This window comes from Choloepus didactylus, chromosome 2 (assembly GCF_015220235.1).
Source record: "Choloepus didactylus isolate mChoDid1 chromosome 2, mChoDid1.pri, whole genome shotgun sequence".
Taxonomy (NCBI): Eukaryota; Metazoa; Chordata; class Mammalia; order Pilosa; family Megalonychidae; genus Choloepus; species Choloepus didactylus.
The window spans coordinates 58061957-58089931 of NC_051308.1; the positions used below are offsets into that span (position 1 = coordinate 58061957).

Sequence of the window (27975 nt, forward strand, 5' to 3'; positions counted from 1 at the left end):
ACCCCATGTCTTCCAAGGCCCCCTGATGCTTTGGGGAACAGACCTGCTAGGGTCCCACTGGTGCACCCCCACCACACTGACCTTAACCTACACCAGGCAGCCTGGGACCTACTGGACCCCAACCTTGCATCTATCCCCACCCCAGCATCCATTCAGGGTTCCACCAAGCATCCTGACCCCTGGCCAGTGGGAGACCCCTTCCTCTGACCCAGGAGAGTTGCCTGCAGGTCGGGAGACATTGTAGAGGCTGAAGAGTGGGGGGCTCTGGACCGAGGCCAGGATTCTGAGTCCTCGAAGGAGGAGAAAGTACAGCAAGTCTGTTGAAAGTGGGTAGAGGGGGCCCCCCAGGGCTGGCAGCAGCTGGAGCCTGGAGCAGGCAGCTGGGCTGTGACTCAGCAGCTTCTGCAACCCCCCCCCGCCGAATGGAGTGCGCGGTGCTGCGGTATGAAGTCTTTCTCCAGGAGGTCTGGGCTCCACTCTTCTCCCACTGGGGGTGACGGTGCTCGGCAGTCCTCTTGTAGTCTCGGTTGTACCCAGACAGTGGCCTCAGGAATTCCTTCCTCTTCAGGCCTGGCCTCACAGGGTGTCCATCTTTCCTTAACCAGTCCTCACTCCCTCACCGCCTCACCCCCTTGCACCCTGCAAGAGTTAGCCAAAGACGAAAATGGAAGTAATAGGACAGCAGGGGTGGAAGGGGATTGGGGCTGAGTGAGGGGCAGCAAAAAGCAGACCGAAAGCAGAGAGTGGAGGAATTGACAACTCATGCAGCTCTGCTGTTTTATTTGTGTAATGTGAGATGTCATGTCCCCTTGGGGGCTTCGGTTTCTTCAATTTTCAAACAAGGGCTTTTGGACTGCAGCTCTCTCAGTCTAGGATTTTATTTGTCTGTGATTTAAGAATACACATGCCTGGAGTCTAAGTTCAGAGAGAAATAATCCCTGGCAGGTGTATGGTGCTTCATGGCTTACAGGGCCTTACACAGGAGCCTTCTGCTTTGATCCCTTAAAGCGGGCAGAGCAGGGGTGGCTAACCCTCACTTAGGGATGCTCACGCTGCGGCTCAGAGGAGCTAACAGACTGGCCCAGGGCTATCAGATTCTGAACCCCAGAACTGTGTGCTGATCTCTACCTACAAGCAAGAGAAGGAAAATGACTATCTTGCAGCAGAAGAGATTGGGGTTAGACATTGGGAAGGACTTTCCAGCTCTCAGGGACCCTGAGAATTGGAAAGCAGCTTCCCAGAGCCAGTGAAGAATAGTCTCTACCTCTGTGTAACCTGGGAAAGTCTATCAGGCCCATTATATATATGTACCCAAGGAATTTTTTTAAATGGGTAATTTAGTTTCAAAATGAGCTAGAAAATTAATTCATTAAAACTTTATCCTCTGCCTCCCAGGACCAAATGCTGGACTGGAGCATTGTTGCAAAACATAAAGACATAAATTTATTGATCTTTTTTAGCCTGCTAGCTTCCGTGAAAGGGATCTTGCTGGTTAACCCACTTCCATCTAATTACTTTGGCTCCTGCAAATACAATGTGGGAAAAGATGAAATCAGTTGTATGCAGTCAGCTCTCCATTATCTGCATTAATTGAGTCCAGCACTGCGTGGGATAATCCACAGAAGTGCATGGCCCCCAAATCACATTTAATTGGTTTGGGATAGCAGTTGGTGGTGTGTGTGTGTGATTTGTGCAAATGTGTTTTGGGGGTGATGGATGAGGATCAAATCTTCTTGTCTTTGATGGAGGGGTCAGGATCCCTTTTGAAGTAAGTCTCACCTCGGAAGACACCCAGGGAGCTCCGAAGCCCAGTGTGGGAGAGAGTGGGCCTCAGGGCTCCTGACCCATTTTAGGGCAAGGGAGAAGCAGAGTGAGGGCCCCTGGGTGGCTTCAGGGCCCAAGTGGGAAGGTCCTGGAGGCGTTCTCCCTACAACATTCTCCCAGCTTGGAGCAGGTGGGCGATTCTGGGTGAGTTGCACAAACATGCTTGTTAATTCACATTTTTACAAGGCTGAGAATCCAGCTCCTGGGTTCTGAAGTATTATGGGGTAAGGGAGGGGACAGGCAAATATATTCATGTGAATCAAAACTCAAAAAGACACAAAAGGGTGAACTGTGAAATATTTGCCAGCCACTCCTTTCCCAACTCCCCTCTCCAGTAGTAACTACTGCTGTTATCAATTCTTTATACATCTTTCTAGAGCCATTCTATGAATCTGTAAACATATGTATATATTTCTCCCCTTCTTACATAGACATGATGCCTGTTCCTGTGCCTATTGGTTTTGGTTTTTTGACTAATGAACTCTCTTGGAGATCTTTCCATATCCATATCCATATACGAAGAGCATGTGATGCTACCACATGAGCTGACCATGGGCAGAGCAAGACCCTAAATGCAGAACATTCTAGAACTTCTGTGAGTGTGAGTGTGTGCAAGGCCATCTCACCCTGCCTTCTGCCTCGCGCCTAACTCTGTTTTCATCCTACAATGCAGGTTATTGTCAGTTGAGTCTCCCTATAGTCAATATCCAAATATTACAGCTGAGCTCTGAGCACCTCTGGGGTTTTGGAGGTAAGGGAAGATAGAGTCTCCAGACCGATGTTCTCTGCTTATTATGAGAGGGCTCTCTGGGGAAGGGGTGTCCCTCAACCCCTGCACTCCCCGTCTGGGTGTATCCCAAGACTCTGCTCAAACGTCCTTCCTAATACCCACGCTCAGTCCTGTTTTCTGCCCTCAGAGACCTCTTCTTTTGGTTTGATCCTACATGACTGAGAACAAAATAATAAGATAAATTAGGTAAACCAGGTTATCACCTGCTCCCCAACACCCCACTCCACCCATTGCGGGTCAAAGGGACTGTCGGCCCTGGCAGAGGGCCCTAGTGGCGGTTGACTCGTGCTGAGTTCCAGATTGCCCCAAGACTCAGGCCACACCCACCGCCTCGCCCTGGCCCCGCCTACTCATGCCCCGGCCCCGTCCCCGGCCCCTGCCCAGCCGCTCCTGGTCCTGGAGAGGAGAAGTGTCCAGCAGAGCTGGCAATGACCACAAGGCCATTTCTTTGTTTTGCTCTAGAGGTGCTGGGAAATTCACGGGTTGGGGGGTAGGGGGAAGTTTGCTGAGGGGCGGGGAGAAGAAGTTATAGCCCAGAGGTGGGCAGGGGGCTCCTTACTACCCACCCACCACTCCAAGAGGGACGGGCAGAGTCCTGGGCACCTTGGCATGGGACTGTCACAGAAGCCCAGTGGCCAGCCCTGACAGATGGACGGCAGCCAGCAGGCTTGGGGAGAAAATCTCTGTGCAGATTCTCCTGCCTACCTGGTTGCCTAGCTTTGAGGCCGTCCTGCTCCTCCAGCCTAATTTCCGCCGTTGGAGACTCCCCTTCCTGAGCTCTCACTGAAGACTTGGCTCCCCCAACCTCACCCATGGGAAATAGCGTGAAGAGAGGGGACTTGAACTTGGGCACATTTTGGCTTGAAACTTTATACTGACCTGCTGTGTGACCTTGGGCAGCTTGCTTAACTCTCTGAGAAGAACTTGCCTGATCTCTGACATGGGACAAAAAAATAGTACCCTCCACCCAGGTAGATTAAGTGAGGTAATGTCCTGAAAGCACCCAAGCTCTGTAGTGAGTGCGGTGATTGTTAAACCAGTGGTTGCCTCCAGTTTCCTCCTGGCCTCCCTGAGTCAGCCTTTGTTGGAAGCGGATAGAGGACATCATCCAGGTCAGCAGAGCCTTTGGAGGCTTCTTTTACTTCCAACAACTGGTCTTGGGATTTGTCCTCCTCCAGCAAGTCATTCCTAATTTCTCAGAAACTCATTTTTCAGAGTGCGGCCCACTGACCACCTGCTTCAGAGTAAACTGAGGTGCTTGCTAAAATGCAGATTCCTTGGCCGCACATCCCACTCCCTGAGTAATGCTTTGAGGGATGGGGCACAGTGGCAGGGGCTCTGCATTCTAGCAAACTCCCCAGGAGGGTTGGATGTAGTCCAAGCCTGAGGTCCAAGAAATCTGGAGGTGAGAAAGACTTTCCTCGGTGCCTCCCCCTGCATGTGCGCCCCCACAGTGGTCTCCCAGTGCCCTCCCTCCTCAGACCTTGACAGTGGGCCCAGCAAGCCTGGAGCAGGAGTCTCGGGCAGAGCCCCTGGACTCCCACCTAGGTGGCTGGGTGGACGGGCAGGCTGCTGCAGGGTCTCGCAGCCTTCTCTGCCTAATGGTGCCATTTCATGCTTTCCCACTTGAGTGATTCTGACCACGCAGAAGAGTCTGCTCTGTCCTGGGAGCCCCTGAATCTCCAATTCATTTATCACCCTCAACCCTTCCAGCTGGCTTTCTTCCCTGGGACTGCAGCCCCAAGCCATGAGGGAGGCCAAGGAAGCTATAAATCCCTGAGGATTTGTTTTTCCCTCTATGCTGTTCTTGTCTTTGTCCCTACTCATTCCCCGCAACTCTACTTCCTAGAGGGAGGGAAATAGTCCTGGAGATAGAAGAGGCTGCTGTGCTGTGGGGGAAAGAGTCCTTGGCTGGGGGTCCAGAGACTTGGCTTCTGCTCCCTGTGCTGCCGCCGCACAGCTGTGTGACCTTGGACAAGTCACATCCCCTCTCTGGGCCTACTTTACTCACAAGAGTCTTGAGAACAGGTGCCAGGCTTCAGCATCTCTGTATCCTTAGCTCTTGGTGGAAATAAGTGGGTATAACCCCTTAGGCTTATCCAAAGAGAGAAGATGAAAGTTGTTTTTTTGTTTTGTTTTGTTTTTACAGATTCTTAAGTGCTGTAGAAGTGGTTGGTGATATCACAAATGTTCACAACTGGGCGAGGTCTTGGAGATTACAGACCCTTGGCATCGTGGATGTGCAAGGCCCCCAATTCATCCATTCAGTTAATATATTTACTGAGTACCTAATATGTGCTAGTCAAAGTCCCTCTTCTCACATATCTTAAATTCCAGTGAGGGGAGACAGACAAATAAGTAAAATATATAGTATGTCAGACGGTATTGAATGTTGTGGAGAAAAACAAATCTGGGGAGGGAAAGGGGTGCCAGTTGGCAGTTGCAATTTTAAATGAAGTCACCGCAGAAGGCGTCATGGAGAGGTGACACCTGAGGGGACACCTGGAGAAGGGAGCTGAACGGCGCTCTGGGGAGGAGTGTTTCAGGCAGAGGGAAGAGCAGGGGCCATGGCCCTGGGTTTAGAGTGTGCCCGGGGTGCTGGAAGATCTGCAGGGTCAGTGTGGCTGCAAGGAGTGAGCAAGGAGCACTGCAGAAGGGAAGGCGAACAAGGTTGCAGGCCAGGCCAGGGCCTCGAAGGCCATCATAAGGACTTGGGCTTTTCTCTGAAATGCAAGAGAGATCACAATGGGGTTTTGGGTAGAGAAGTGATGCTCTGGTGTATGTTTTAGTAACAGGACCCCTCTGCCTGCTGAGCTGAGAACAGACTGAGGGGTGACAGCGGAAAGTGGGGAGACTGACAGAGCCCTGTTCCTCCTTGTGCTGGTGGGAATGGATCAGTCAATGGTCCCTACACCCCCAGCCCCCGGGGGGCAGGCCTACAGAGGGGCCCGGGAAGCAGGCCAGAGGGCGGGGAGCAGAGGAACTTCTAGAGGTTGCAGTGGGGGGTTGTGGGGTAGGGAATAGATGGACTTGGGGAGAGATGGCAGAGCTAGGTGACAAGGGGTTATAGGGCATTTTAGTCTTTCAGCAACCAGGGTGCCTCTCAGGAAATGGAAATGCAACCCCAGAGCAGCCTTGGAAAGATAAGGAGCAGTTTTCAGTGACCTTGGCAGATTCTGGGTGACAGGAAGGGCATGTGCTCTCTCCACACACATCTTCTGAATCCTAACCTCAACTCGAGGGGTTAGGAACCAAAGCTCCCCTTGATGGTTAAGAGAGGAGAAGTAAAAGAAGCCATCCAAGGTCAAACAGCCCCTAGGGAGACAGTTCTTACTCTCCACAGCCCCAGGCCTGCTGCAAAAGGAGAGGAAGGGCAGGTGGTTCTCAGAGCCATGCAGTCACCAACTATGCCACCTGTGGGGGGTCATCAGACACAGAAATGCACACACACACACACACACTCACACACACACCAGGCCTTGGTTCCCTCCCAATCTATCCTGGGGTGGGCAGCCCTGCACCGAGGCTGGTGACGATGAGAACAGTCAAGCTGAGCCAACTAAAGAACAAAAAGGCAAACAACCCAACTGAAAAATGGGCAAAGGACTTGAATAGAGATTTTTCCAAAGAAGACATACAAATGGCCAAGGAACCCATGACAAGATGCTCCACAACGTTAGCCATCATGGTTTGTGGAAAGAACACTGGACTCACAGTCAGCCATGAATCCACTGAGTGACCCTTGGAAAGCCATTTCCCCAGGGGCTGTCATCTGTGAAATGACATTATGTGACCCAGTGATCTGCTCATTCATTTATTTCTTCATGGACCACATATTTATCAAAGGCCCATTATATGCCAGGCAGTCTGCATTCTGCTAGGGCAGGGGTTGATCAAGTTTTTCACTAAAGGACCAGGTAAGTATTTTCAACTTTGCAGCTACTCAACTCTGTTGAAGCACAAATGCCCACACAGACAATATGTAAATGAATGGGTATGGCTGTGTTCCAACAAAATTTTATCTACAAAACATATATGGTGGGCTGGATTTGGCCCAAGAGCCACAGTTTGCCAATCCCTGCATTAGGTCTTCAGCGGTGAGACAACAAATGGGGTCTCTGCTTAGGCAGTCCCAGATGTGTAGGTATTACGCAGAGACAGGGAGCTGTGAAAGCATGTGGCTGGGGCCCTGGATCTGGTAGGGGTGGGAGCATGGGTACGGTCAGGAAGGCTTCCTGGAGGAGATGCTGTTTGAGCTGAGCTGAGAAAGATGCTCAGGCATTTGGTGAAGTTGGGGGGTGGAGGGGATCACAGCATGTACAGAGACCCTGAGGAGGGAGGAACATGGTGCATTGGAGGAAATAAAAGAAGGCATGTGTGGTGTGTGTCAGGGACCAAAGGGAGAGAAAGATGAGATGATGCTTGTATTAGTTTCCTATGGCTGCTATAACAAGTCAACAAAGACTGCATGGCTTGAAACAACATGTATTTATTCTCTCATAGCTCTGGGGCTAGAAGTCTGAAATTTAGGTGTTGGCAGGGCCGCGCTCTCTCCAAAGCCTCTAGGGAAGCTCTTTTCTTGCCTCTTCCAGCTTCTGGCAGCCTCAGATGTTCCTTGTTGGGTGACAGCATAACTCCCTCCCTGCCTCCATCTTCACATGGCCTTTTCCAAGGGTCTAGGTCTGTGTGTCTTCTCCTCTTATAAGGACATGGCTCATATTGAATGAGGGCCTGCACTGATCCAGTATGACCTCATCTTACCTTGACTACATCTGCAAAGACTCTGTTTTCAAATGAAGTCATGTTCACAGGTACTGGGGTTTCAACATATCTTTTTGGGGACACAGTTTGATGCTTAATGATGCTGGAAGCAGAATGTGAGGAACTTTGTAGGCCACATGAAGAATTTTGGCTTATATCCCTGGGATGAGTTCTAACCATAGTGATGTGATCAGATTTGCATTTTATGAAGATCACTTTGGTGGCAAATGCAGAACTGACTGGAAGTGAGCAAGAGTAGATACACGTGATCAAGTGGACTTGTCTAGGGGCCAGCTGTCCATCTGGGCCTGGAGATTGGAGGTGAAGGAGGCTCTGATGGTCATCAGGATGGGGATGAAGCCAAGGCCAGGGTGGGGGTGAGATCACCCAGGGAGAGGCTAGAGAAATAGGATGCAAATCAGGAGAGGGAGGAGCTGTCAGGGAGTGAGTGTGGCTGAGAGGTCCACTGGGCTCAGTGACTGGAAGGTCATCCATGACAAGAGCCATTTCAGTCGCGTGCTGAGGCAGAACCTGCAAAGGAGGGGGCCACGTGGGAGACGGCTCCTCCTAGAGCATGGTCAGGAAGGGGTGGGGAGGGGCCCAGGCAGCTGGGTGAGGGGTGGAGCTGGTGGAGGGGGCTCTTGTTGGTTGGTTGGTTGGTGGTGCTTTAAAATGGGGAAGATGAAGCACAGGGAAATGGAAAGGTCAGCGGTAAGAAGGAATCCCACACAGGTGGAGGCACTGACCTTAAAAAGGAGGAAAAGTCTTCAATTGAAACAGGAGGTCAGGAGGAGAGGAGGGGCTCATGGTAAGTAGATTTGTGGTTTGGCTTGAGGTGAGGGCATTTTGAGGGAATTCTCTCTGCTGGCTTCTATTTTTCCTTGAAATAACAGGCAAGAGAGAGGAGGGGCTGGGAGAGCCACAGAGATAGGAGACATTTGGGAGTTTCTGTTGTGGAAGGAGGCAGAGTGAGTTGGGGAGACTCTTAAGGCCTCTCTGTAGTGTTGAGGGGCCTGGTGATGTGGGGGTTTATCAGGCACTCAGCTGAGCTGCCCTTGTGCAGGATTCCCCTAAGCAGTGTTCAGGGCCCTGGGGGCTGCCGTGGAGGGGAAAGCGGATAGTGGGATTTCTCCAGAGCTGGCAATTTGTCAGAGGAGTGCCTGCAAAAGACAGGGAAGCAAAGGAGTTTTGGGTATTTGGAAAAAAAAACATTGGCCTGATGGACCATGGTGGGAAATGCAGACAAGAGGGGTTGATGGTGGTTCCAGGGAAGTCAACGAGATTTCTGGGGGAAGAGCACTCCAGGCCGAGGGAAGTAAGTGCAAAGGCTGCGAGATGGTTGGGTTAAGCTCTGGCAGCGTGAAGGCCAGCATGGAGGGCCAGTGGCTGAGAGCAGGAGTGATAGGACACACCTTTGGGGAGCTATGCAAGGCCGGGCCAAGTAGAGATTTCATTCCAAGTGTGATGAAAAGCCTGGTTGTGATATGGAGATTAGTGGATTGGAGGAGAGTGGAAGCTTCCAGAGAGGAGGCTATTAAGGAGGCACTCCAGGTGGAGAGGTGGGAAGTAGTCGAATTTGGAAAACATTGTGGATAAAGTTGACAAACTCCCAGATGCTCTGGCTGTGGGAGGTGAGAAAAGAAGAGTCAGGATGACCCAAGGCTTTCAGGCCAAGTTCCTCGTGCCATTTACTGGAGGTGTCACGGAGCAGGTGGGCCCTGAATCCTGCCCTGGCCAACTCTCCTGGCCCATTGCCCTGCACCTGTCTTCTATCAAGAGCCACCATCTCAATTGTCTTCTTTATTCCCTTTTATCCAAGCAGCGTTAGCCTCATGTTTCTTGTTGGAGATGGATTTAAAAGGGCGATCCTGGAAAAGCCACCCACTAGCTGCTGCAGCTTTCTTAGTGCCCCGGGCTCCCTCTTGGCAGCTGTGTGTCATTCCCCACTAGTGGATTCTCCAGTTGCACTGCCTTGTCTTTCTTATAGAGCTTGGAGATCACAAGGGATTCCAATTGGTTGTTAACTCTTTTCCCCTTTCCCTCTGGAGCCATCCTTGATTCTGCAGCCAGAGTGAACATTTCAAAATATGAATCTGTACATGTCACCCACCCATTCCCCATCCTTAAAATTCTGTGACAGCTTCCGATTATTCTTTGGATAAAGACTAAACTTATAAAAGTATGTGCCTGGTCTGGCCCTGCCAGCTCATCTCGGGCTGTGCTCGCCCCACTGCAGCCACTTGGGCCTCCTCTTAGGCTTTGTCCTCACCGCACTCCTTCCCACCCCTGGGCCTTTGTGCCTGCCGTTCTCTCTTCCTAGACTGCTCTTTCCTATCCTCTTTACCTGGATATCCCAACTCATTCTTCAGACCTCAGTTCCTCAGGAAAGCAGTTTTGCTGCCCCACGGTAAGCTCTCACACCTCCAGGTATCTGCCTTTGAGACGCCTCTCACAATTACAACTTAACACTTATTTATGTGCAATATTTAATTATTATCTGTCTGTACCACTTTATGGTAAGTTCCACAAGAGAAGTGTGATAGGAGCTCAATGAATATTTGTTGAAAGAATTAATGAATTAATGAATGGAAGTCTGTCACGTCTGTCCTCTCTACTTCATCCTCTGCAGTCCCACCCTAGTTCGGGTGCATAACACCTGGGTCTGGGCTGTGGAATTGGCCTCCTTTGGGCCCCCTGCCCCCAGCCTCACCCCTCTACTCCTGTAAGAGCTAACTTCCCAAAGCCCTATTTTGACAGGCCAGGCCACTCCTCTGCTTGAAACCCTTTGAACAGAATTAGGTCCAATCCCTTTCATGGGCCCTCAAGACCTCCTTAGCTGTGGCTCTCCCACTTCATGCCCTGGTTTGCAGGCTTGCCAGAACCCCTGGGGCAGGTGCTTTCTTCATTCCTGGTCGGTTCATTTTATCCCAGGGCTGTACTTTATGTGGCTGTTTCCAGATTGTCAGCTCTTTGAGTGAAGGTCCACATCCGGCACTGATCTTGGATCCCTCTACACTGCTGAGGCCACTTCCAGGCACCCTACAAGGGGTTCAATAAACACTTTTCAGATTCAGATTCATTCATATGTATTGAATGTCTTCTGTGCCAGGTACAATGAAATTTATTCTTTTAATTTTCACAATGGTTCTGAAAAGTATGTATTCTTTTCTGCAGTTTTTATAGGGGAAAGTCAAGTTTCAGAAAGGGATTTGTCTGGAGTCATCTGGCCAGTGGCAGGCATGCCTGGGAGTCACAGCCAGCCTCTGCCCCCAGCCTGTGCACTCCCACTCCCCTGCAGTGAAGATGAGGAGGGTGTGGGTGCTGCAGGAGCATATATTTGGGAAGTGGTGGAGGCTGGGTGCAGGGTGGGGAGCCAGGGCTGTGGTTAGAGTGGAGAATCCAGGACAAAAGGCCATGAGGGCTCAGTCTGATAAGGAGCATTGTTCTAGTTTGCTAATGCTGCCAGAATGCAAAACACCAGAGACGGATTGGCTTTTATAAAAGGGGGTTTATTTGGTTACACAGTTACAGTCTTAAGGCCATAAAGCGTCCAAGATAAAGCATCAGCAATCGGGTACCTTCACTGGAGGATGGCCAATGGCATCCGGAAAACCTCTGTTATCTGGGAAGGCACGTGGCTGGTGTCTGCTCCAACGTTCTGGTTTCAAAATGGCTTTCTCCCAGGATGCTCCTCTCTAGGCTGCAGTTCCTCAAAAATGTCACTCTTAGTTGCACTTGGGATATTTGTCCTCACTTAGCTTCTCTGGAGCAAGAGTCTGCTTTCAACGGCCATCTTCAAACTGTCTCTCATCTGCAGCTCCCGTGCTTTCTTCAAAGTGTCCCTCTTGGCAGTAACTCCTCTTCAAAACATCACTCACAGCTCCAGCTGCACTGAGTTCCCTCCGCCCGTTAGCTCATTTATATGGCTCCACTGATCAAGGGCCACCCTGAATGGGTGGGGCCACACCTCCATGGAAATTATCTCATCAGTGTTATCACCTACAGTTGGGTGGGGCACATTTCCATGCAAATCTAATTAGCAACAAAACGTCTGCCCTACAAGACTGCATCAGAGATAATGGCATTTGGGGGGACATAATGCATTCAAACTGGCACAAGCATCTATGAAAAACTCATAGCTAACATCATATATAAAACTTTTCCCCTAAGATCAGGAACAGGACGAGGATGCTCGCTCACCACTTCTATTCAACATTGTACTGGATGTCCTAGCCAGGGCAAATAAGCAGGAAAAAGAAATAAAAGGCATCCAGATTGGAAAGGATGATGGAAAACTCTCTCTGTTTGCAGATGATATGATCCTGTATATAGAAAATCCTGAGGAGTCCACTAAAAATGTTAGAATGAATAGGAGTTCAGCAATGTGGCAAAATATAAGATCAATATACAAAAGTCAATTATATTTCTATATACTAGGAATTATGTGTATATTAATTGAGAAATTAAAACAGTTCTATTTATAATATCATCAAAAAGAGTAAAATATTTAGGAGTAAATTTAACAAAAGAAGTGCCAGACTTGTAAACTAGAAGCAACAAAATATTATTAAAATAAATTAAATAAGACCTAAATAGATAGAAATATGCCCTAGTGTACATGGATTGTAAGATGGCAGTACTCCCCAAATTGATCTGCAGAATCAACTACCAGAATTCCAACTGGCTTTTTTGTAGATACTGACAAAAAATTCATATGTAAACTCAGGACTCAGAATAGCCAAAACAATCTTAAAATAGAAGAAAGTTGGAGGACTTATACTTCCTCATTTCAAAACTACAAAGCTAAGGTAATCAGCACAGTGTGGTACTGGCATGAGGGTAGACATGTAGATCAATGGAATAGAATTGAGAGTCCAGAAATAAATCCACATTTGTATGGCCAGTTGATTTTCAATAAGGGTGCAAGGACCATTCAATGGGGGAAAATAGTCTTTTCAACAAATGGTACTAGAACAACTGGATATCGACCTGCAAAGGAATGAAGTTGAATCCTCACCTCACACTATATACAAAAACTAACTCAAAATGTATTAAAGACATATGTGTGAGTTAAAACTATAAAACTTTACTTGTACTCCAATGTTCATAGCAGCATTGTTCACAATAGCCAAAAGGTGGAAACAACCAAGATGTCCATCAGTTGATGACTAGATAAACAAAATGTGGTATATACAAACAATAGAATATTATTCAGCCATAAAAAGGAATGAAGTGCTGATACATGCTACAACACAGATGAACCTTGAAGACATTATTCTAAGTGAAATAAGCCAGACACAAGTATTACATAATTACATATATAAAATATCTAGTATAAGCAAATTCATAGAGATGGAAAGTAGATTGGAGATTACTAGGGGCTGGGAGTGGGGACAGGAAATGGGGAGTTGTTGCTTAATGGGTAGAGTTTCTATCTTCAGTGATGAAAAAGTTTGGGTAATGTTTGGTAGTGATGGTAGCATAACATTTTGAATATAATTAATGTCACTGAAATGTACCTTTAAACATGGTTAAAATGGCAAATTTTATGGTTTACATATTATAAAAATGTTGCCACAATAAAAATAAATTGAAAAAGTTCTATAAAACTTTTAGAAGAAAAATAGGTGCAAATCTCCATGACCTTGGATTAGGCAATGGTGTCTTAAATATGTCACCTAAAGCACAAACAACAAAAGAAAAAATAGATAAATTGGGCTTCATCAAAATTGAAATTTGTGTGTTTCAAACAACAAAATCAAGAAAGTGAAAACATCTACAGAATGAAATAAAATATTTCCAAATCATGTATCTGATAAGGGACTATATCCAGAATATATCAGAATATATAAAGAATACTTACAACTCAACAATCAAAAACAAATAATCCAGTTCCTATATACCTGCCCCTATTTTTAACATTTTGAATTAGTTGGTAACTGTTAGAATTGATGAGCAAATATCATTATAATTGTACTGTTAACTATAGTCCATAGTTTACATTAGGGTTCATTGTGTTGTACAGTTTTATGTGTTTTTTTGAAATTTTTATTCTAGCAACTTATATACCACCTACAAGTTTTACCACATTCAGATATATAATTCAGTGGTGTTAGTTACATTCACAAATGTTGTGCTACCGTCACCACTATCCATTACCAAAACTCTTCCATCACCCCAAACAGAAACTCTGTACCAATTAAATATTAATTCCCCATTCCCTACTCCCACCCCAGCCCCTGGTAACCTGCATTCTATTTTCTGACTCTATGGATTATTCTAATTATTTCATATGAGTGAGCTCATATGATATTTGTCCTTTTGTGTCTGACTTATTTCACTCAACATGATGTCGTCAAGGTTCAGCCATGTTGTCACATGTATCAGAACTTTGTTCCTCTTCACAGCTAAATAATATTCCACTGTATGTATATACCACATTTTGATGATCCATTCTTCCGTTGATGGGCACTTGGGCTGTGTTTCAGTTTGCTAAAGCTGCCGAAATGCAATACACCAGAAATGGACTGGCCTTTAACAATGGGGATTTATTAGCTTACAAATTTACAGTTCTAAGGCCATGAAAATGTCCAAATTAAGGCATCAAAAGGAAGATACCTTCTCAGAAGAAAGGCCACTGGCATGTGGGATGCCTCTGTCACATGGTTAGGCACATGGCCGGCCTCTGCTGGTCCTTTGCTCCCGTGTTTCTTTGCTTTTAGTTCCTGGTTCCAGTGGCTTCCTCTTTGAGCTTCTGTGGGTCCTCTTTTAGCATCTCCAAGGCGTTTCTCTCTAAGCTCTCTCAGTTTCTTCTGTCCTTTACCCTTTCGTAAGGGACTCCAGTAACATGATTGAGACCCACCTTGAATGGGCTGGGTCACATCTCAATTGAAACAACCTAACCAAAAGGTCCCACCCACTATAGGTCTGCACCCACAGGAATGGATTAAAAGAAAATGGCCTTTTCTGGGGCACATAACAGCTTCAAACCAGCACAGACTGCTTCCATCTTTTGGCAATTGTGAATAATGCCATTATGAACATCAGTGTGCAAACTTCTGTTTGAATCCCTGTTTGCAATTCTTTGGGGTTTATACCTAGCAGTGGGATTGCCTGGTCATATGGTAAATCTATATGTAACTTTCTGAGAAACTGCTACACCATTTTATATTCCCACTAACAATGAATGAGTGTTTCTGTTTCTCCATATCTTCTTCTCCCTTGTTCTTTTCCATTTTTAAAATAGAAGCCACTCTAGTAGGTGTGAAATGGTATCACATTGTGGTTTAGATTTGCATTTCACTAATGGCTAGAGATGTTGATCTTTTCAAAGAACCAAACTTTGGTATTATTGGATTTCTATGTTGTTTTTTCTCTTTACTTCATTTGTCTCTCTTCTAATATTTGTTATAGCCTTCCTTCTGCTCACTCAGGTTTAGTTTGCTTTTCTTTTTCTAGATCTTCCAGGTGTGAGGTTAGGTCTGTGATTTGAGATTTTTTTCTTTTTAAATGTATGCATTTAGAATATAAAGTTTCCTCTCTCCCATGCCTTTGCTGCATTCCATAAGTTTTGGTATGTTGTGTTTTCATTTTTATTCACCTCAAGAAATTTCCTAATTTCCCTTTTAATTTCTTCTTATACCAATGGTTGTTTACAAATGTGTTGTTCAATTTCCACATATCTGTGAATTCTGTTATTGATTACTAGCTTCATCTTTTATTGTGACCAGAGAAGATACATTGTGATACATTGTATAATTTCAATATTTTAAAATTTATTGGGACTAGTTTTGTGACCTAATGTATTGCCTATCCTGGAAAAAGAACCATGTGCACTAGAGAAGAATGTATATTCTGCTGCTGTTGGGTGAACTGTTCTATATATGTCAGTTGGGTCTAGTTCTTTTATAGTATCATTCAAGTCTTCTGTTTCCTTATTGATCTTCTGCCTAGATGTTCTATCCATTTATTGAAAGTGATGTACTGAAGTCTCCTACTATTAATATAGAACTGTTTATTTCTCCCTTCAAATCTATCAGTATTTTCTTCATACAGTTTGGGGCTCTGCTGTTAGCTGCATATGTATTTATAATTGTTATGTCTTCTAGTTGAACTGACCCCTTTTTTGTCCCTTGTAACTGTTTTTGACTTAAAGTGTATTTTATCTGATATTAGTATAGCTACCACAGCTCTCTTTTTGTTGCTGTTTTCATGGTATATTTTATTCCATCCTTTTCATTTTCAACCTATTTTTGTCTTTGAATTTAAAGTTGGTCTTTTGTAAACAGCATATAGTTGGGTCATGCTTTTTTATCCATTCTGCCGTTCTCTGCCTTTTGGCTGGAGAGTTTAATCCATTTATATTTAAAGTCACTACTGATAATGCAGGACTTTCTTCTGCCCTTTCGCTATTTGGTCTTTTTAAGTCATATCTTTTTTTGTCCCTTGATTTTTCCATTAATGCCTACTTTCATATTTATATTTTGTATTGTACCATTTTGAGTCTCTTTTGACTTCTTTCTGTATACATTTTTCATTGTGGTTAACATGGAGCTAAAATTTAATATCCTACCTCCCTCTTACAGAATCCCTTGTGATTACACTGGGTCCATCCACATAATACAGGATAATCTCCCCATCTCAAGATCTTTAATTCAATCTTATCTGCAAATCCCTTTTGCTATATAAGGTAAGATACACACAGATGCTGGGAAGTAGGAGGTGGACATCTTAGGGGGAGCATGATTCTATCCACCCCAGAGCATAATAAATCTGTGATAAGTGTGAATGAGTGAATAAATACAGGTCCCCAGCATTACTTGAAGGCTGGAGCAGTCTCCATGGGTGATGAGAACAGATTCAGGGTCTTAATGGAAGGGGTAGAACTTCTGAGATCCTAAAACTTTCCTTCAGAAGAACCTTGAGTATAGCAGATAATTAATTTTGACCACGCGATGTACTGAAGAAATTGTTGTGATGTTTGTATCCTACTCTGTAATATATTTCTGTTTGTTTAAATAAAAAATAAGACTTTGATGCTCCAGGGAGATGTGCTGTTTATTCTTGTGATCTAGATTACCCCTTGCTGTGCACTATTCCCCACGGGTACACGGTCTACAGATACCTCCTGGGCACCCCCTGTGTGCTTGGTGTAACGGGTGATGATGCTGACAGTGTCTGCCCTCATGGGGCTTGCAGTTTAGAGGAGACGTGCCTTCACTTTGAGCAGCAGAAAGAGCTTGATTGGGAGGACAGAATGTGAGAAGGGGAAGCTTATAAGAGTGTGGCCTTAAATGAAGACCAAGATTAATGTGCACCACAGTAATATTTCTACTAGCAAAAAATTAGAAACCATCTAAATGTCTAATAGTGGAATGGTTAAGCAAATTATGGTACTTGCATATTGTGGGATATTATTTAGCCATTTAATGATAATTTTTTTAATACTAAAGGAAAATGCCTATGATTAAAAGTTCATGTAAAAAAAAAAGCAGAATACCAAACTGTATATAGTAGGATCCTAACATGTAAAAAAACATTATGTGCACACACAGAAAAAATACTGGCATAAATGCCTCCAAAATGCTAACCTTTGTTATCTTTGGTTGGAATTATGGGGATCTCTCTCTCTTTTGCCCTTGCTCACACTCTCACTCCCCCACCCCCCGGTTTTCTACAATCAGTATGTAATACCTGTATTGTTAAGGAATAACCCTTATTTGATATAAGGAATAACCCTGTGCAGTTGTACACAGGGGGCAGGACTGGAGATGAACCTAGATTGAAGCTCAGGAAGGACAGGGTTAGAGATGTAGATTTGGGAGCTGTCTTCCTACTGGAGATGTTGAAACAAACCCTGAGTGAGTGCTTAGGGAGCCAGTGAAGAAAAAGATATCCAAGTCAAGAATCTTGGGTATTTACAGGGCAGGGGAAAGAAATGGAGCCAGGGGTGCTGACAGAGTATGAGTGTTATGGAGACAGGGAGAGAATCTAGGCAAAGGGATACTGTGGAAGTCAAGGAGGGAGTCAAGAGGGAGTTCTCTTCCCAGGAACCAACCTGGTCCTGGCATCGAGGGATTGAGAATGCCTTCTTGACCAAAAGAGGGCAAAGAAAGGTAACGAAGTAAGGTTTCAGTAGCTAACAGATTTTAAACAGAATTGAGAGGGGCTATCCTGAAGATTACTTTTATGAAAGCCCCAGCTAGATATCCCAAATGGCCACAGTAGTCTCTAACCAAGAGTAGTCCCGAAATACTTGGGTCCCTATCTGATACTCTGTAGAAGTTTCACTCTGATGTTTATTTCTTGGAAACTTAAATACTCCAGAGTCTTCCTATGCCAGGTAAGTCCCAAAACCCAGAGGCAACAGCCTCTTCAAGAACATCAACCAGATGCATCTCCCTTACACATAAGGTCAACACCCCTTTTCAATATGAACAAGTTAGGGTGATCACTACCTAGACACCGCTGAAGATAGAGAAAGAGATTAAATGAGAGGAAGGGGTAGCAACAGACAAGATAGGATTTAACAAAGGATTACGAATATTGAATCTTTATATAAATTTTTTTTTAGATGCTAGGGTATTAGAATAGCTGGAAGGAAATAACTGAAATTGTTGAACTGTAACCCATAAGATTCTTTGAAATTTGCTCTATAGATACTCATTAAATTGTACTTTGAAAGTTATCACCTTTCTGAATATATATTATATTTCACAATAAGGAAATAACTGTAATGGTGGAAACATAACCCATAACATTCTTTGAAATTTGCTCTCTAACTTGTTAAATTGTACTTTGAAGGTTATCATTTTTCTGTATATATGTTATATTTTACAATAAAAAATGTTTAAAAAATAAAAAAAGGAGTCATCTTCCCAGAGTTGTTGGGAGGTTAGTTTAAATGAGAACTATGAAAGTGATTAGCTATATAGGCTTTGGAATCAGACAGACTGGTTCAAATCTCAGTTTCAGAACTTGTTAGCTAAGTCACCTTGAGAAAACTGCCTGACCTCTCTGAACCCGTTTCATCTGTTAAATGGTAATAATAATAATACATTAGGTTGTCGTTTGGATTAAATGAGATAATGCATGGAAAGCACTTCACACAGTGCCTGACACATTTATATATTAACTTAATGATTGCTATCACTATTATTATTTTACCGTATTTGTTAATATCATGCAAATGAGCTTTGCACTATAAAGGGATTGCTATTAGTAGTCTTGCTTTTAGAAAAGTTTCTCTCAGCCGTTTGGGCAGGGCTTTCTGCTCTTCGGCCTCCGGGAGGCTCACCCTGCCCTCTTTTCTCCAGCCGCCCCCTCCGCCACCATGAGAAACATCTTCAAGAGGAACCAGGAGCCCATTGTGGCTCCTGCCACCACCACCGCCACGATGCCCGTGGGGCCTGTGGGCAACTCCACCGAGAGCGGGGGTGCTGGGGAGAGCCGGGAGGACGGGTTTGCCAAGCTGAAGGAGAGGTTCTTCAATGAGATCAACAAGATTCCCTGTGAGTGTCTCCCGCGGGTTGAGAGGGGAGGCAAAGCTGGTGTCTGGGGAGGGTTCTGTGGGCAGGGTAGGCTTGGAGGCAGGCTGGGGGGCTGGGGACAGCACTATTGGGATGTAATTGGCTGGGTTCTTTTTTTTTTTTTTTCTTTTTTTATTAGAGAAGTTGTAGTTCTACATTAACTTCTCATTCCCTACCCCACCCCATCCCCTGGTAACCTATAGTATAGATTCTGATTCTCTGAGTTTGCTTATTCTAATTATTTCATATAAGTGAGATCATACAATACTTGTCCTTTTGTGTCTGGCTTATTTCACTAGCATGATGTCTTCAAGGTTCATCCTGTTGTCACATTTATCAGATCTTTGTTCCTTTACACAGCTGAATATTCCTTGTATGTATATACCACACTTGGTTTGTCCACTCAACTGTTGATGGAGACTTGGGCTGCTTCCATCTTTTGGCAACTGTGAATAAAGCCACTATGAACATCAGTGTGCAAATATCTGCTCGAATCCCTGTTTTCAGTTCTTTGGGGTATATACCTAGAAGTGGGATTGCCTGGTCATATGGTAATTCTATATGTAACTTTCTGAGGAACCACCAAACTTTCTGAGGAAACAAAACTGTTTTCCACAGCATCTACACCATTTTACATTCCCACCAACAATGAATGTTTCTATTTCTCCACAACCTCTTCTCTTTTGTTAGTTTTTTTTTTTTTTAACAGTAGCCATTCTAGTAGATGTGAAATGGTACCTCATCGTGGTTTTGATTTGCATTTCCCTAATTCCTAGTGATGTTTAGCATCTTTTCATGTGCTTTTTGGCCATTTGTATATCGTCTTTGGAGAAATGTCTATTCAACTCTTTTGCCCATTTTTTAATGGGTTGTTTGTCTTTTTGTTGTTGAGTTGTGAAATTTCTTTTTATATTCTGGATATTAAGGCCTTGTTGGATATATGGTTTTCAGATATTTTCTCCCATTGTTGGTTATCTTTTTACTTTCATGATAAAGTCCTTTGATGTGCAAAAGTTTTAAATTTTGATCCACTCCCATTTATCTACTTTTTCTTTTCTTGCTTGTGCTTTGGGTGTAAAGTCTGAGAAACCAAGGTACTATAGATGCTTCCCTATGTTTTCATCTAGGAGTTTCATAGTTTTGATTCTTGTATTTAGGTCTTTGATCCATTTTGTGTTGATTTTGTATATGTTATGAGGCAGGGGTCCCCCTTCATTCTTTTGTGTATGGACATCTAGTTTTCCCAGCACCATTTGTGAAGAGACTATTTTTTTCCCCATTGAGGGACTTGGCACCCTTGTCAAAAATCAATTGGCTATAAATGTTAGGGTTGATTTCTGAACTCTCAATTTGATTCCATTGGTTTGTATGTCTGTCTTTGTGCCAGTTCCATGCTGTTTTTTTTTGTTTGTTTGTTTTTTCTTGTCCTAAAAGTTGAATCTTTTCCTTGAAGTTAAGCCACAAATGAAGAATAAAATGAAAGACTGAACATGATCAATAATGATTAAGATGGGGCAGAAGTATTGAAACAGCCTGGCTAAAACTGGCTGAAAATTATGAAATAGATTGACTCTTCCACATTAACAAGATTTAGAGGAGGCTGGGAAGTTTCTGTTTGGAACTGTGATGCACAAATGGGGTGTTGTTGAACAGAAAAAGAACATTGGAAAATCGGGGGATGAAGAAATACAATCAGGAAATTACAGAAAAGCCCTCAATGCTCTGTCCAAGGGAACTTTTTCCTGTACTGCTTGGTTTGTCATCCTGATTGCATTTCACCTGTCGTTCAAAGGCTATTGCAAATAATCAAATGACAGAATTGTAAACAAGTCCAAACTCTGCAAGAGAATCATTGAAGTGGCTGGGTGGTGGAGAGGAGGTCATTTCAGACTTATGTTTGGATCTATGCTGTTTTGATTTCTGTAGTTTTGTAGAAAGTTTTAAAATTGGGAAGTGTTAGTCCTCCAACTTTGTTCTTTTTCAAGATGGTTTTGGTTATTCAGGGCCCTTATCCTTCCATATAAATTTGAGAATTGATTTTTCCATTTCTTTGTAGAAGGCTGTTGCAATTTTGATTGGGATTGCATTAAATCACTTTGGGTGGAATGGACATCTTGACAATATTTAGTTTTCTAATCCATAAGCATGTTATATCCTTCCATTTATTTAGGTCTTATTTGATTTCTTTTAGTAATATTTTTAGTTTTCTGTATGCAAGTCCTTTACATCCTAGGTTAGATTTTTTCCTTGATATTTGATTCTTTTAGTTGCTATTGTAAACAGATTTTTTTCTTGATTTATTTTTCTGATTGTTCACTACATCACTTTGCTATATGCTTTTATTAGCTCAAGGGGCTTTGTTGTGGGTTTTCAGGATTTTCTGTATATGGGATCATATCATCTGCAAATAGGGAATGTTTTACTTTTTCCTTTCCAATTTGGATGCTTTTTATATCTTTTTCTTGCTTAATTGCTCTGGCAAGAACTTCCAGTGCAATGTTGAATAACAGGGATGACATGGGCATCCTTGTCTTGGTCCGGATCTTAGAAGGAAAGCTGTCAGTCTTTCACCATTAAATACGATGTTAGCTGTGGGTTTTCCATATATGCCTTTGGGGACTTTCTTGATGCTTGGATTTCAGGTTGGATTCTTTGGCATTCCTCTTCAGGAATGTGGGGAATCTTTGGTCTGGCACTGTCCTAGTTTGCTAATGCTGGAGAATGCAAAACACCAGGGATGGATAGGCTTTTATAAAACGGGGGTTTATTTCACTACACAGTTACAGTCTTAAGGCCACAAAGAGTCCAAGGTAACACCTCAGCAATCGGGTACCTTCACCGGAGGATGGCCAATGGCGTCCGGAAAACCTCTGCTAGCTAGGAAGGCAGCTGGCGTCTGCTCCAAAGCTCCGGCCAAACGGCTTTCTCCCAGGACGCTCCTCTCTAGCAAGCTTGCTCCTCTTCAAAACATGACTCCCAGCTGCACTCAGTTAGTCTTCTCTCTCTGAGTCAGCTCATTTATATAGCTCCACTGATCAAGTCCCACCCCGAATGGGTGGGGCCATGCCTCCATGGGAACATCTCATCAAAATGATCATTACCCACAGCTGAGTAGGGCACATTCCAAGCAAATCTAGCCAGCACCAAAAACGTCTGCCCCACACAAGACCACAAAGATAATGGCATTTGGGGGACACAATACATTCAAACCGGCACAGGCACTAACGAAGAGAACCAGGGGGGGTTATGTGTTCCCAACAACCCAGAGGAAAAAAGAAATTCTTATAACTTAGAAAACTGTCAAAAAGATAAACCAACCAAATAGGTGTGTCAAAAGAGAGTGATCTGAAAATTTTATGACTAAGAAAGGCCTTGGGAAAATATATGAATGTATCAAGTATTTTTATAAAAATAATGTTTCAAAATTTGCTAAAAATGATGACACAATCAGGCTTTTTATTTTTTAAATCAATCCCACTCTAAATGCTGCAATTTCTAGAGACAGCTTACGTATATATGCTTATAGGTTTATATGATTTTAGAAACTTGATGTTGGTCAATAACACTCATAAAGTATCATAAAAAAAGATAAACCAAAAGATGAAAAATTATGAAACAGAAATCACTATACATTTTCGAGAAACACTTTAAAATTACTTTTATTTTGGAAGAAAGAAAATAAAAGCACTCACTGCTTTCTGAAGTTTTGGCAAAGGCTGTCTAGGAGACACCAGAGCTCCATTTTAAGGAGCAACCCCACTGTGATGGGAGGTGGTACCTAAGGCACATGGAGAGCAGCCCAGTGTGTCTTGACCAGCCAACCCACCTACAAACACTTGAGCCTAGACTCTCAGGTCGAGGCTAAACCTTTCTGCCTCTGGGCCAGCCCTCTCAATGCTGGGCATATGGTGGGGCCAAGCAGCTCTTTCTACCTTGGGTTTGATAAGGACCACCCCATCCTCTCCGATATGAGTCAGTTCTCCATAGATCAAACTAGTCAATACTCCGATAGAGCCAAATTGATATTCTTCCATTAATTCACCTGTTTGCCACCTGTGAGTTATCAGGTTGTACCACAAGGGCTGTAGACTAAGGAAAACCCAAGAGGTACTAATGAACAGGTGTACAAAGTCTATGCAATTCCCATGCCATCCACTTATGGGTATGTGTTTGAAAAAAAAAAAAAAAAAAAGGAGTGTGAGCACTGGGTGGGGGGGTGTCATAGTTCAGACTGCTTTACCAATGCTTGGGGTGGGGGCTTTGAGGTGGGGCACTGCTGACTCCAGGGTCCTCTCTGTGCGGGCAGTACCACCCTGGGCACTGATAGCTATTGCTGTGGTCGCTGGCCTCCTGATCCTCACCTGCTGCTTCTGCATCTGCAAGAAGTGCTGCTGCAAGAAAAAGAAGAACAAGAAGGAAAAGGGGAAAGGCATGAAGAACGCCATGAACATGAAGGACATGAAAGGGGGTCAGGTAGGACCCCCACAGGGCTGGGGAGGGTGAGGGGGGCCCATCCCAGGCCCTCCTGAAGGTGGACGGTGGAGCACAGGCTTCTCAGTTTCTACATCCAAACCAGCTCCCCTCCTTAAAACTTCACACAAGGAGATACCTGGGGCCCTACTGCTCCACCTCCAGAATAATATCATCTACAGCTTGGCAAATGGGAAGTACATGCTAGCATGAACTCATCCTTGAAAAGACAGAGGAAGAGGGCACTATTGACCCCAAAGAGGCTATTGGGACAAAATGTTGGAAAAAGAGGTGACCTCCCTGCCCAGGAAGACATCATTTGGGTCACCCTGTTTTTTTGCACCAGAAGGGACTGAAGAGCAATATCTCATTGGAGGAATCTCACTGGGGTGGGATGAGGTGGGGCAGGGGATCGAACGAGGCAGAATGGTCTTGAGGCACCAAGACAGGGCTGACCTGAATCCATCTCTCATCACATAATAGCCTAGTTTATTTAGCTCTGCCTTTGGGTTTGGTCAACCTGGAAAGGTCCCTTGATAGACCAAGGCTTCTTCTTTTGAGATTGCATGCTTTACCTTTTGCTATGTTTGTTTTGGGAGTGACTGGAAGAAATCTCTTGCTCAAGGAATCAATATGGAGGATGGACAGAAAGGACTGATCTCAAGAAGGAACTGGTCAGGGATCAAAATGGCCTTTGAGTGTTTGTGCACGTGTACGTACACATGCTTGGATGTGAGTGGATGTGTGCTCAAAAGGAGCCTGCAGTGTGAGGTGTGTGTGTGTGTATGTGTGTGTGTGTACTTGCGTGTGTGTAGTCTTCCAAGCATTACCTGGGCATAGCCCAGCCTGGCATCACCAAGTGGCTGTGACTCCAGGGGTTGGTCTGAGCTATATGATTTTTTTCTTACATTACTTTCTTCCTTCTTTTCCCACCTCTGTGGACTCCTCCTGCTCCTGTCTGCCTGGACTGCACTCCTGGTATGTCTCGCCCAGGGTGGGTAGGGCCTGAGCTGGGAAAGCAGGGTGAGGGGCTAACAAAGGAAGCAAATCCCCCACCTCCTGAAGTTGTACAGCATTTGACATAGTTCCTGGCCTCAATACTGCACTTCATGGGGAGGAGAGGTGTACCCCACCCCCGCCACCAGAGTCACACTTTTCAAATGCAAGGCTGGGGTGTGCAGGGGCTCAGGGGAGGGCCTGGAGGAGCAGACTGGGGGTTCTGATGGGCCATGGGGAAGCAGAGTCCCCTGGGCAGTGCTGCAGCCCCTCCCGTAGCCCCACACTCAGCTCAGAGTCAAGCTTCCCACAGCCCCTGCATCGGGACAGGCTGCTCTCTTCTCTCTTTAAATGTATTCCTCCTCTCTCCCAGCCCCAGGATGATGACGATGCAGAAACAGGCTTGACTGAGGGAGAAGGTGAAGGAGAGGAGGAGAAAGAGCCAGAGAACCTGGGCAAACTGCAGTTTTCCCTGGACTATGATTTCCAGGCCAACCAGGTGTGTGGAGCTGGGCTTGGGTGGCAGGGGACAAGGTGGGGAAGGAGGGAGAGGGCTGGGGGTTGGATGGACGGGGAGAGAAGAGTGCCCCCGGACACAGGTGGGTGTGGCTCCTTCCCACGGGGCGGGGCAGGTCGGAAACCGCAGGTCGCTATCCCTGGATGTGGACCCTGCCCTGGTCACCACTCTGCGCTGGGGAAGGCTCCTTGCCCCAGGCTGACTGCTATTAACCTGCCCACTACCCTTGGGCAAATCAATTGCTCTTTTAACTTCAGGTTCTCCACATGAATTTCCAAAATCTTGAGGATGGAGATGGAAATCGCTCTTCCTCTCTAGCACCAGCCTGCCCCCACCCCTTTCCCCCACCCCCCTTGCCCACCTCTGGGGAGGGATTGCTGGGTGCTGGGGCTGGGGCTGGATCTGGGGTCAGGGTAGTCCTGAGACTCAGACCGCCTCCCCCCCTCTCTCCACAGCTCACCGTGGGCGTCCTACAGGCTGCTGAACTGCCTGCCCTAGACATGGGAGGCACCTCAGATCCTTATGTCAAAGTCTTCCTCCTTCCAGACAAGAAGAAGAAATATGAGACCAAAGTCCATCGGAAGACGCTGAACCCTGCCTTCAATGAAACTTTCACCTTCAAGGTGACGGGGGCTGGAAGGACGATGCCAGCTGCCTCCCTGCTCCTGCTTCTACCCTGGTTCCGCAGACTTTTCCTCGGTCTTTAGCCATGGCTGAGGGCCCTGGGACCAGCTCAGTCTGGAACCGTGGCAGGCTGGAGCAGGGGTTCCACCCACATGTGGGGCCACTGCCCTAGCCCCTTGGGGGGATCGGGACCCCTTCTTTCCTATGCTGCCCCTGCACTCTGCTCCCCCAGAAACCTGGGTCTTCTCTCTACCTCTGTAGACTCACTGGGGGCCTGGAGGGTCTGGGCCAGAGACCCACCCACAGAATCCCCTGGAGGTGCAGGATTGCTCTGACCCCTCTCTGACCCTGAATGTGCCCTGCAGGTGCCGTACCAGGAGCTGGGGGGCAAAACCCTGGTGATGGCCATCTACGACTTTGACCGCTTCTCCAAGCACGACATCATCGGAGAGGTAAAGGTGCCTATGAACACCGTGGACCTCGGCCAGCCCATCGAGGAGTGGCGAGACCTGCAAGGCGGGGAGAAGGAGGAGGTGAGAGCAGAGACCACGCCAGCTGGCAGAAAGACACATGTGGCTGCTCTCCTGGGCTCCCTCCAATTGGTGTGACAGGAAGAGGGTGGGCTTTAGAGTCAGGGCATCCACATTTGTTCTAAAGGATTCTCAGCATGGGGGCTTGTCTCCCCAGCAACTACTACAGCATCCATTTACCAAATATTTATTGAGCACCTACTATGTACCAAAAGTTCCATTTCAACCACCGTTCCCTTCCGAGCATCAGTCATTTGGTGTCGGTCAAGCCCCAGCTCTGTGCCCAGCAGGTGCTAGGCTAGAAGATTAAGGCCTCCTTCCCTTCCTCAGGGCTCACCCTGTGTGTGGCAGGAAGGGCCAGCACACCTGAGTCAGGCCCGGGTGATGTGGTCAGTGCTGGTCCAGGTGGCTCCAACTCTGACGAGCTTTGACTCGGGAGTGTGGTGTGGGGAGAGGGTTTACAAACCAGCAGCCCTGGGGTTCTCATCCTGCCTCCAGTGCTAAATTGTGTGACTTTGAGCAAATCACCCCCTTCTCTGAACCTCAGTTTCTTGTTGGTTAAAATGAATCCTTGCCCTGTCTACATGAAAGCATTGCAGTGACAATAACACAGGAAAAGGGATGCAAAGTGCTTTGAAAACCACACATCTCTCTGCAAATAGAATGGCTGACAGGGAGAGAGCTCAGTGGTTGGGAGCAATCACAGGGGGTGGGGGGCTCTTGCAATACTCATACCAGGCTCCCAGGGCCCTTGGAAATGAGCACTTGGATGTTCCTTGTCCCCCTTCCCACCACCCTAAGCCCCTTTGCCCCCATCACATCCTGACCCTCCCAGGTGTCTGTGACTCCTTCCTTCCTCTGCAGCCTGGTCCCTGTTCCACTCACCTCCCGGCCTCCTGAGGCTGTGGCTCCCACCATGTCAATCCCTCACCCTCAGGGGCTTTGTTGCACTGTAGCAAGAGGCACCGAGGTCAGATACAGAAAGACCTGCTCAGCCATCATAGACATGGGGACTGGTGGCTGAGGGAGCTGGGGACAAACCACTGCCTTGCTAGTTTCGGCAAAATGGAGGTCTGCCCCAGCTGAGATGACCCCGTCTGCTTTCCTCCCTGAACAGCCCGAGAAGCTGGGAGACATCTGCACCTCCCTGCGCTACGTGCCCACGGCCGGGAAGCTCACTGTCTGCATCCTGGAGGCCAAGAACCTGAAGAAGATGGATGTGGGCGGCCTTTCAGGTGCATGCAGTTCTGCTGGCCGCCATTGGGTGGCACCAGAGAGCCAGTCACCACCAGCACCCTCAGAGTCAGAAGGAAAGCTGCCCCTCTGGGACATGCGTGCTGCTGACTGCCTGTAGGGGATGCCACAGGCGGGTCCTGAGGGCAAGACTGTGGAGCAGGGTGGTCTGGCTTCCCAGCGCCCCCTTTCTCTGCGGGTCCCTGCTCCCTCTCTGAGCTTCTGTCCTGGGTACCCTCCTGCCATGCCCCGTGGGTCATGGAGGAAAGTATCAGATGAATTTCATCCCCTAGATGAGTTCACGACTTAGGATTTTACCTCTCCCAGGGGAAGCTTGTAGGAAGCGGGCAGGGACTTAGTCCAGAACATGCGTCCACCCTGACATCACAATTGGAAACACTTTTCTGAGAGAGGCTGTAGGCTCTGCTGGCTCTGCTGGCTCTGCCCTGTGTAGGGGCTCCAGGGGAGTGTCTGAGTTTCAGATTTACCCGGCATTGAGTGGGGCTGGCCCACAGCACCGGGTTCTGGTGGATGGTGAAGCCAGCTGCCCCTGCCTACCTTACCTGAGAACCAGGCCAGTGTGTGGGCTCCCACTGGCACATGTCAGTGCTGGTTCAAACCTTGTTGCGACTCTCTGCATGACCTTGGGTCATTCATTTCCCTTCTTTGGGCCTCAGTTTCTCATCTGCAAGGACAGGAGAA

At 46.2% G+C, this 27975-nt stretch overlaps 1 protein-coding gene and 1 long non-coding RNA gene across 2 annotated transcripts in view; one reads left to right on the forward strand and one right to left on the reverse strand.

The window, feature by feature from the left end:
• Positions 1-27975, forward strand: part of SYT2 (synaptotagmin 2) — a 49408-nt gene that overhangs the window by 16685 nt on the left and 4748 nt on the right. Inside the window, exons 2-7 of the mRNA XM_037812159.1 lie at positions 18691-18885; positions 23210-23376; positions 24749-24868; positions 25342-25509; positions 25876-26043; positions 27158-27275. Of these exons, the coding sequence (XP_037668087.1) occupies positions 18708-18885; positions 23210-23376; positions 24749-24868; positions 25342-25509; positions 25876-26043; positions 27158-27275 (919 nt within the window). The 5' untranslated portion in view covers positions 18691-18707. The remainder of the gene's footprint in view (positions 1-18690; positions 18886-23209; positions 23377-24748; positions 24869-25341; positions 25510-25875; positions 26044-27157; positions 27276-27975) is intronic.
• LOC119515919 lies at positions 23239-27911 on the reverse strand. Its single transcript, XR_005213172.1, has 4 exons — positions 27837-27911; positions 25885-26019; positions 25347-25425; positions 23239-23294 (listed from the first exon to the last, which is right to left on the reverse strand). It is a non-coding gene; the product is annotated as an uncharacterized LOC119515919 (long non-coding RNA).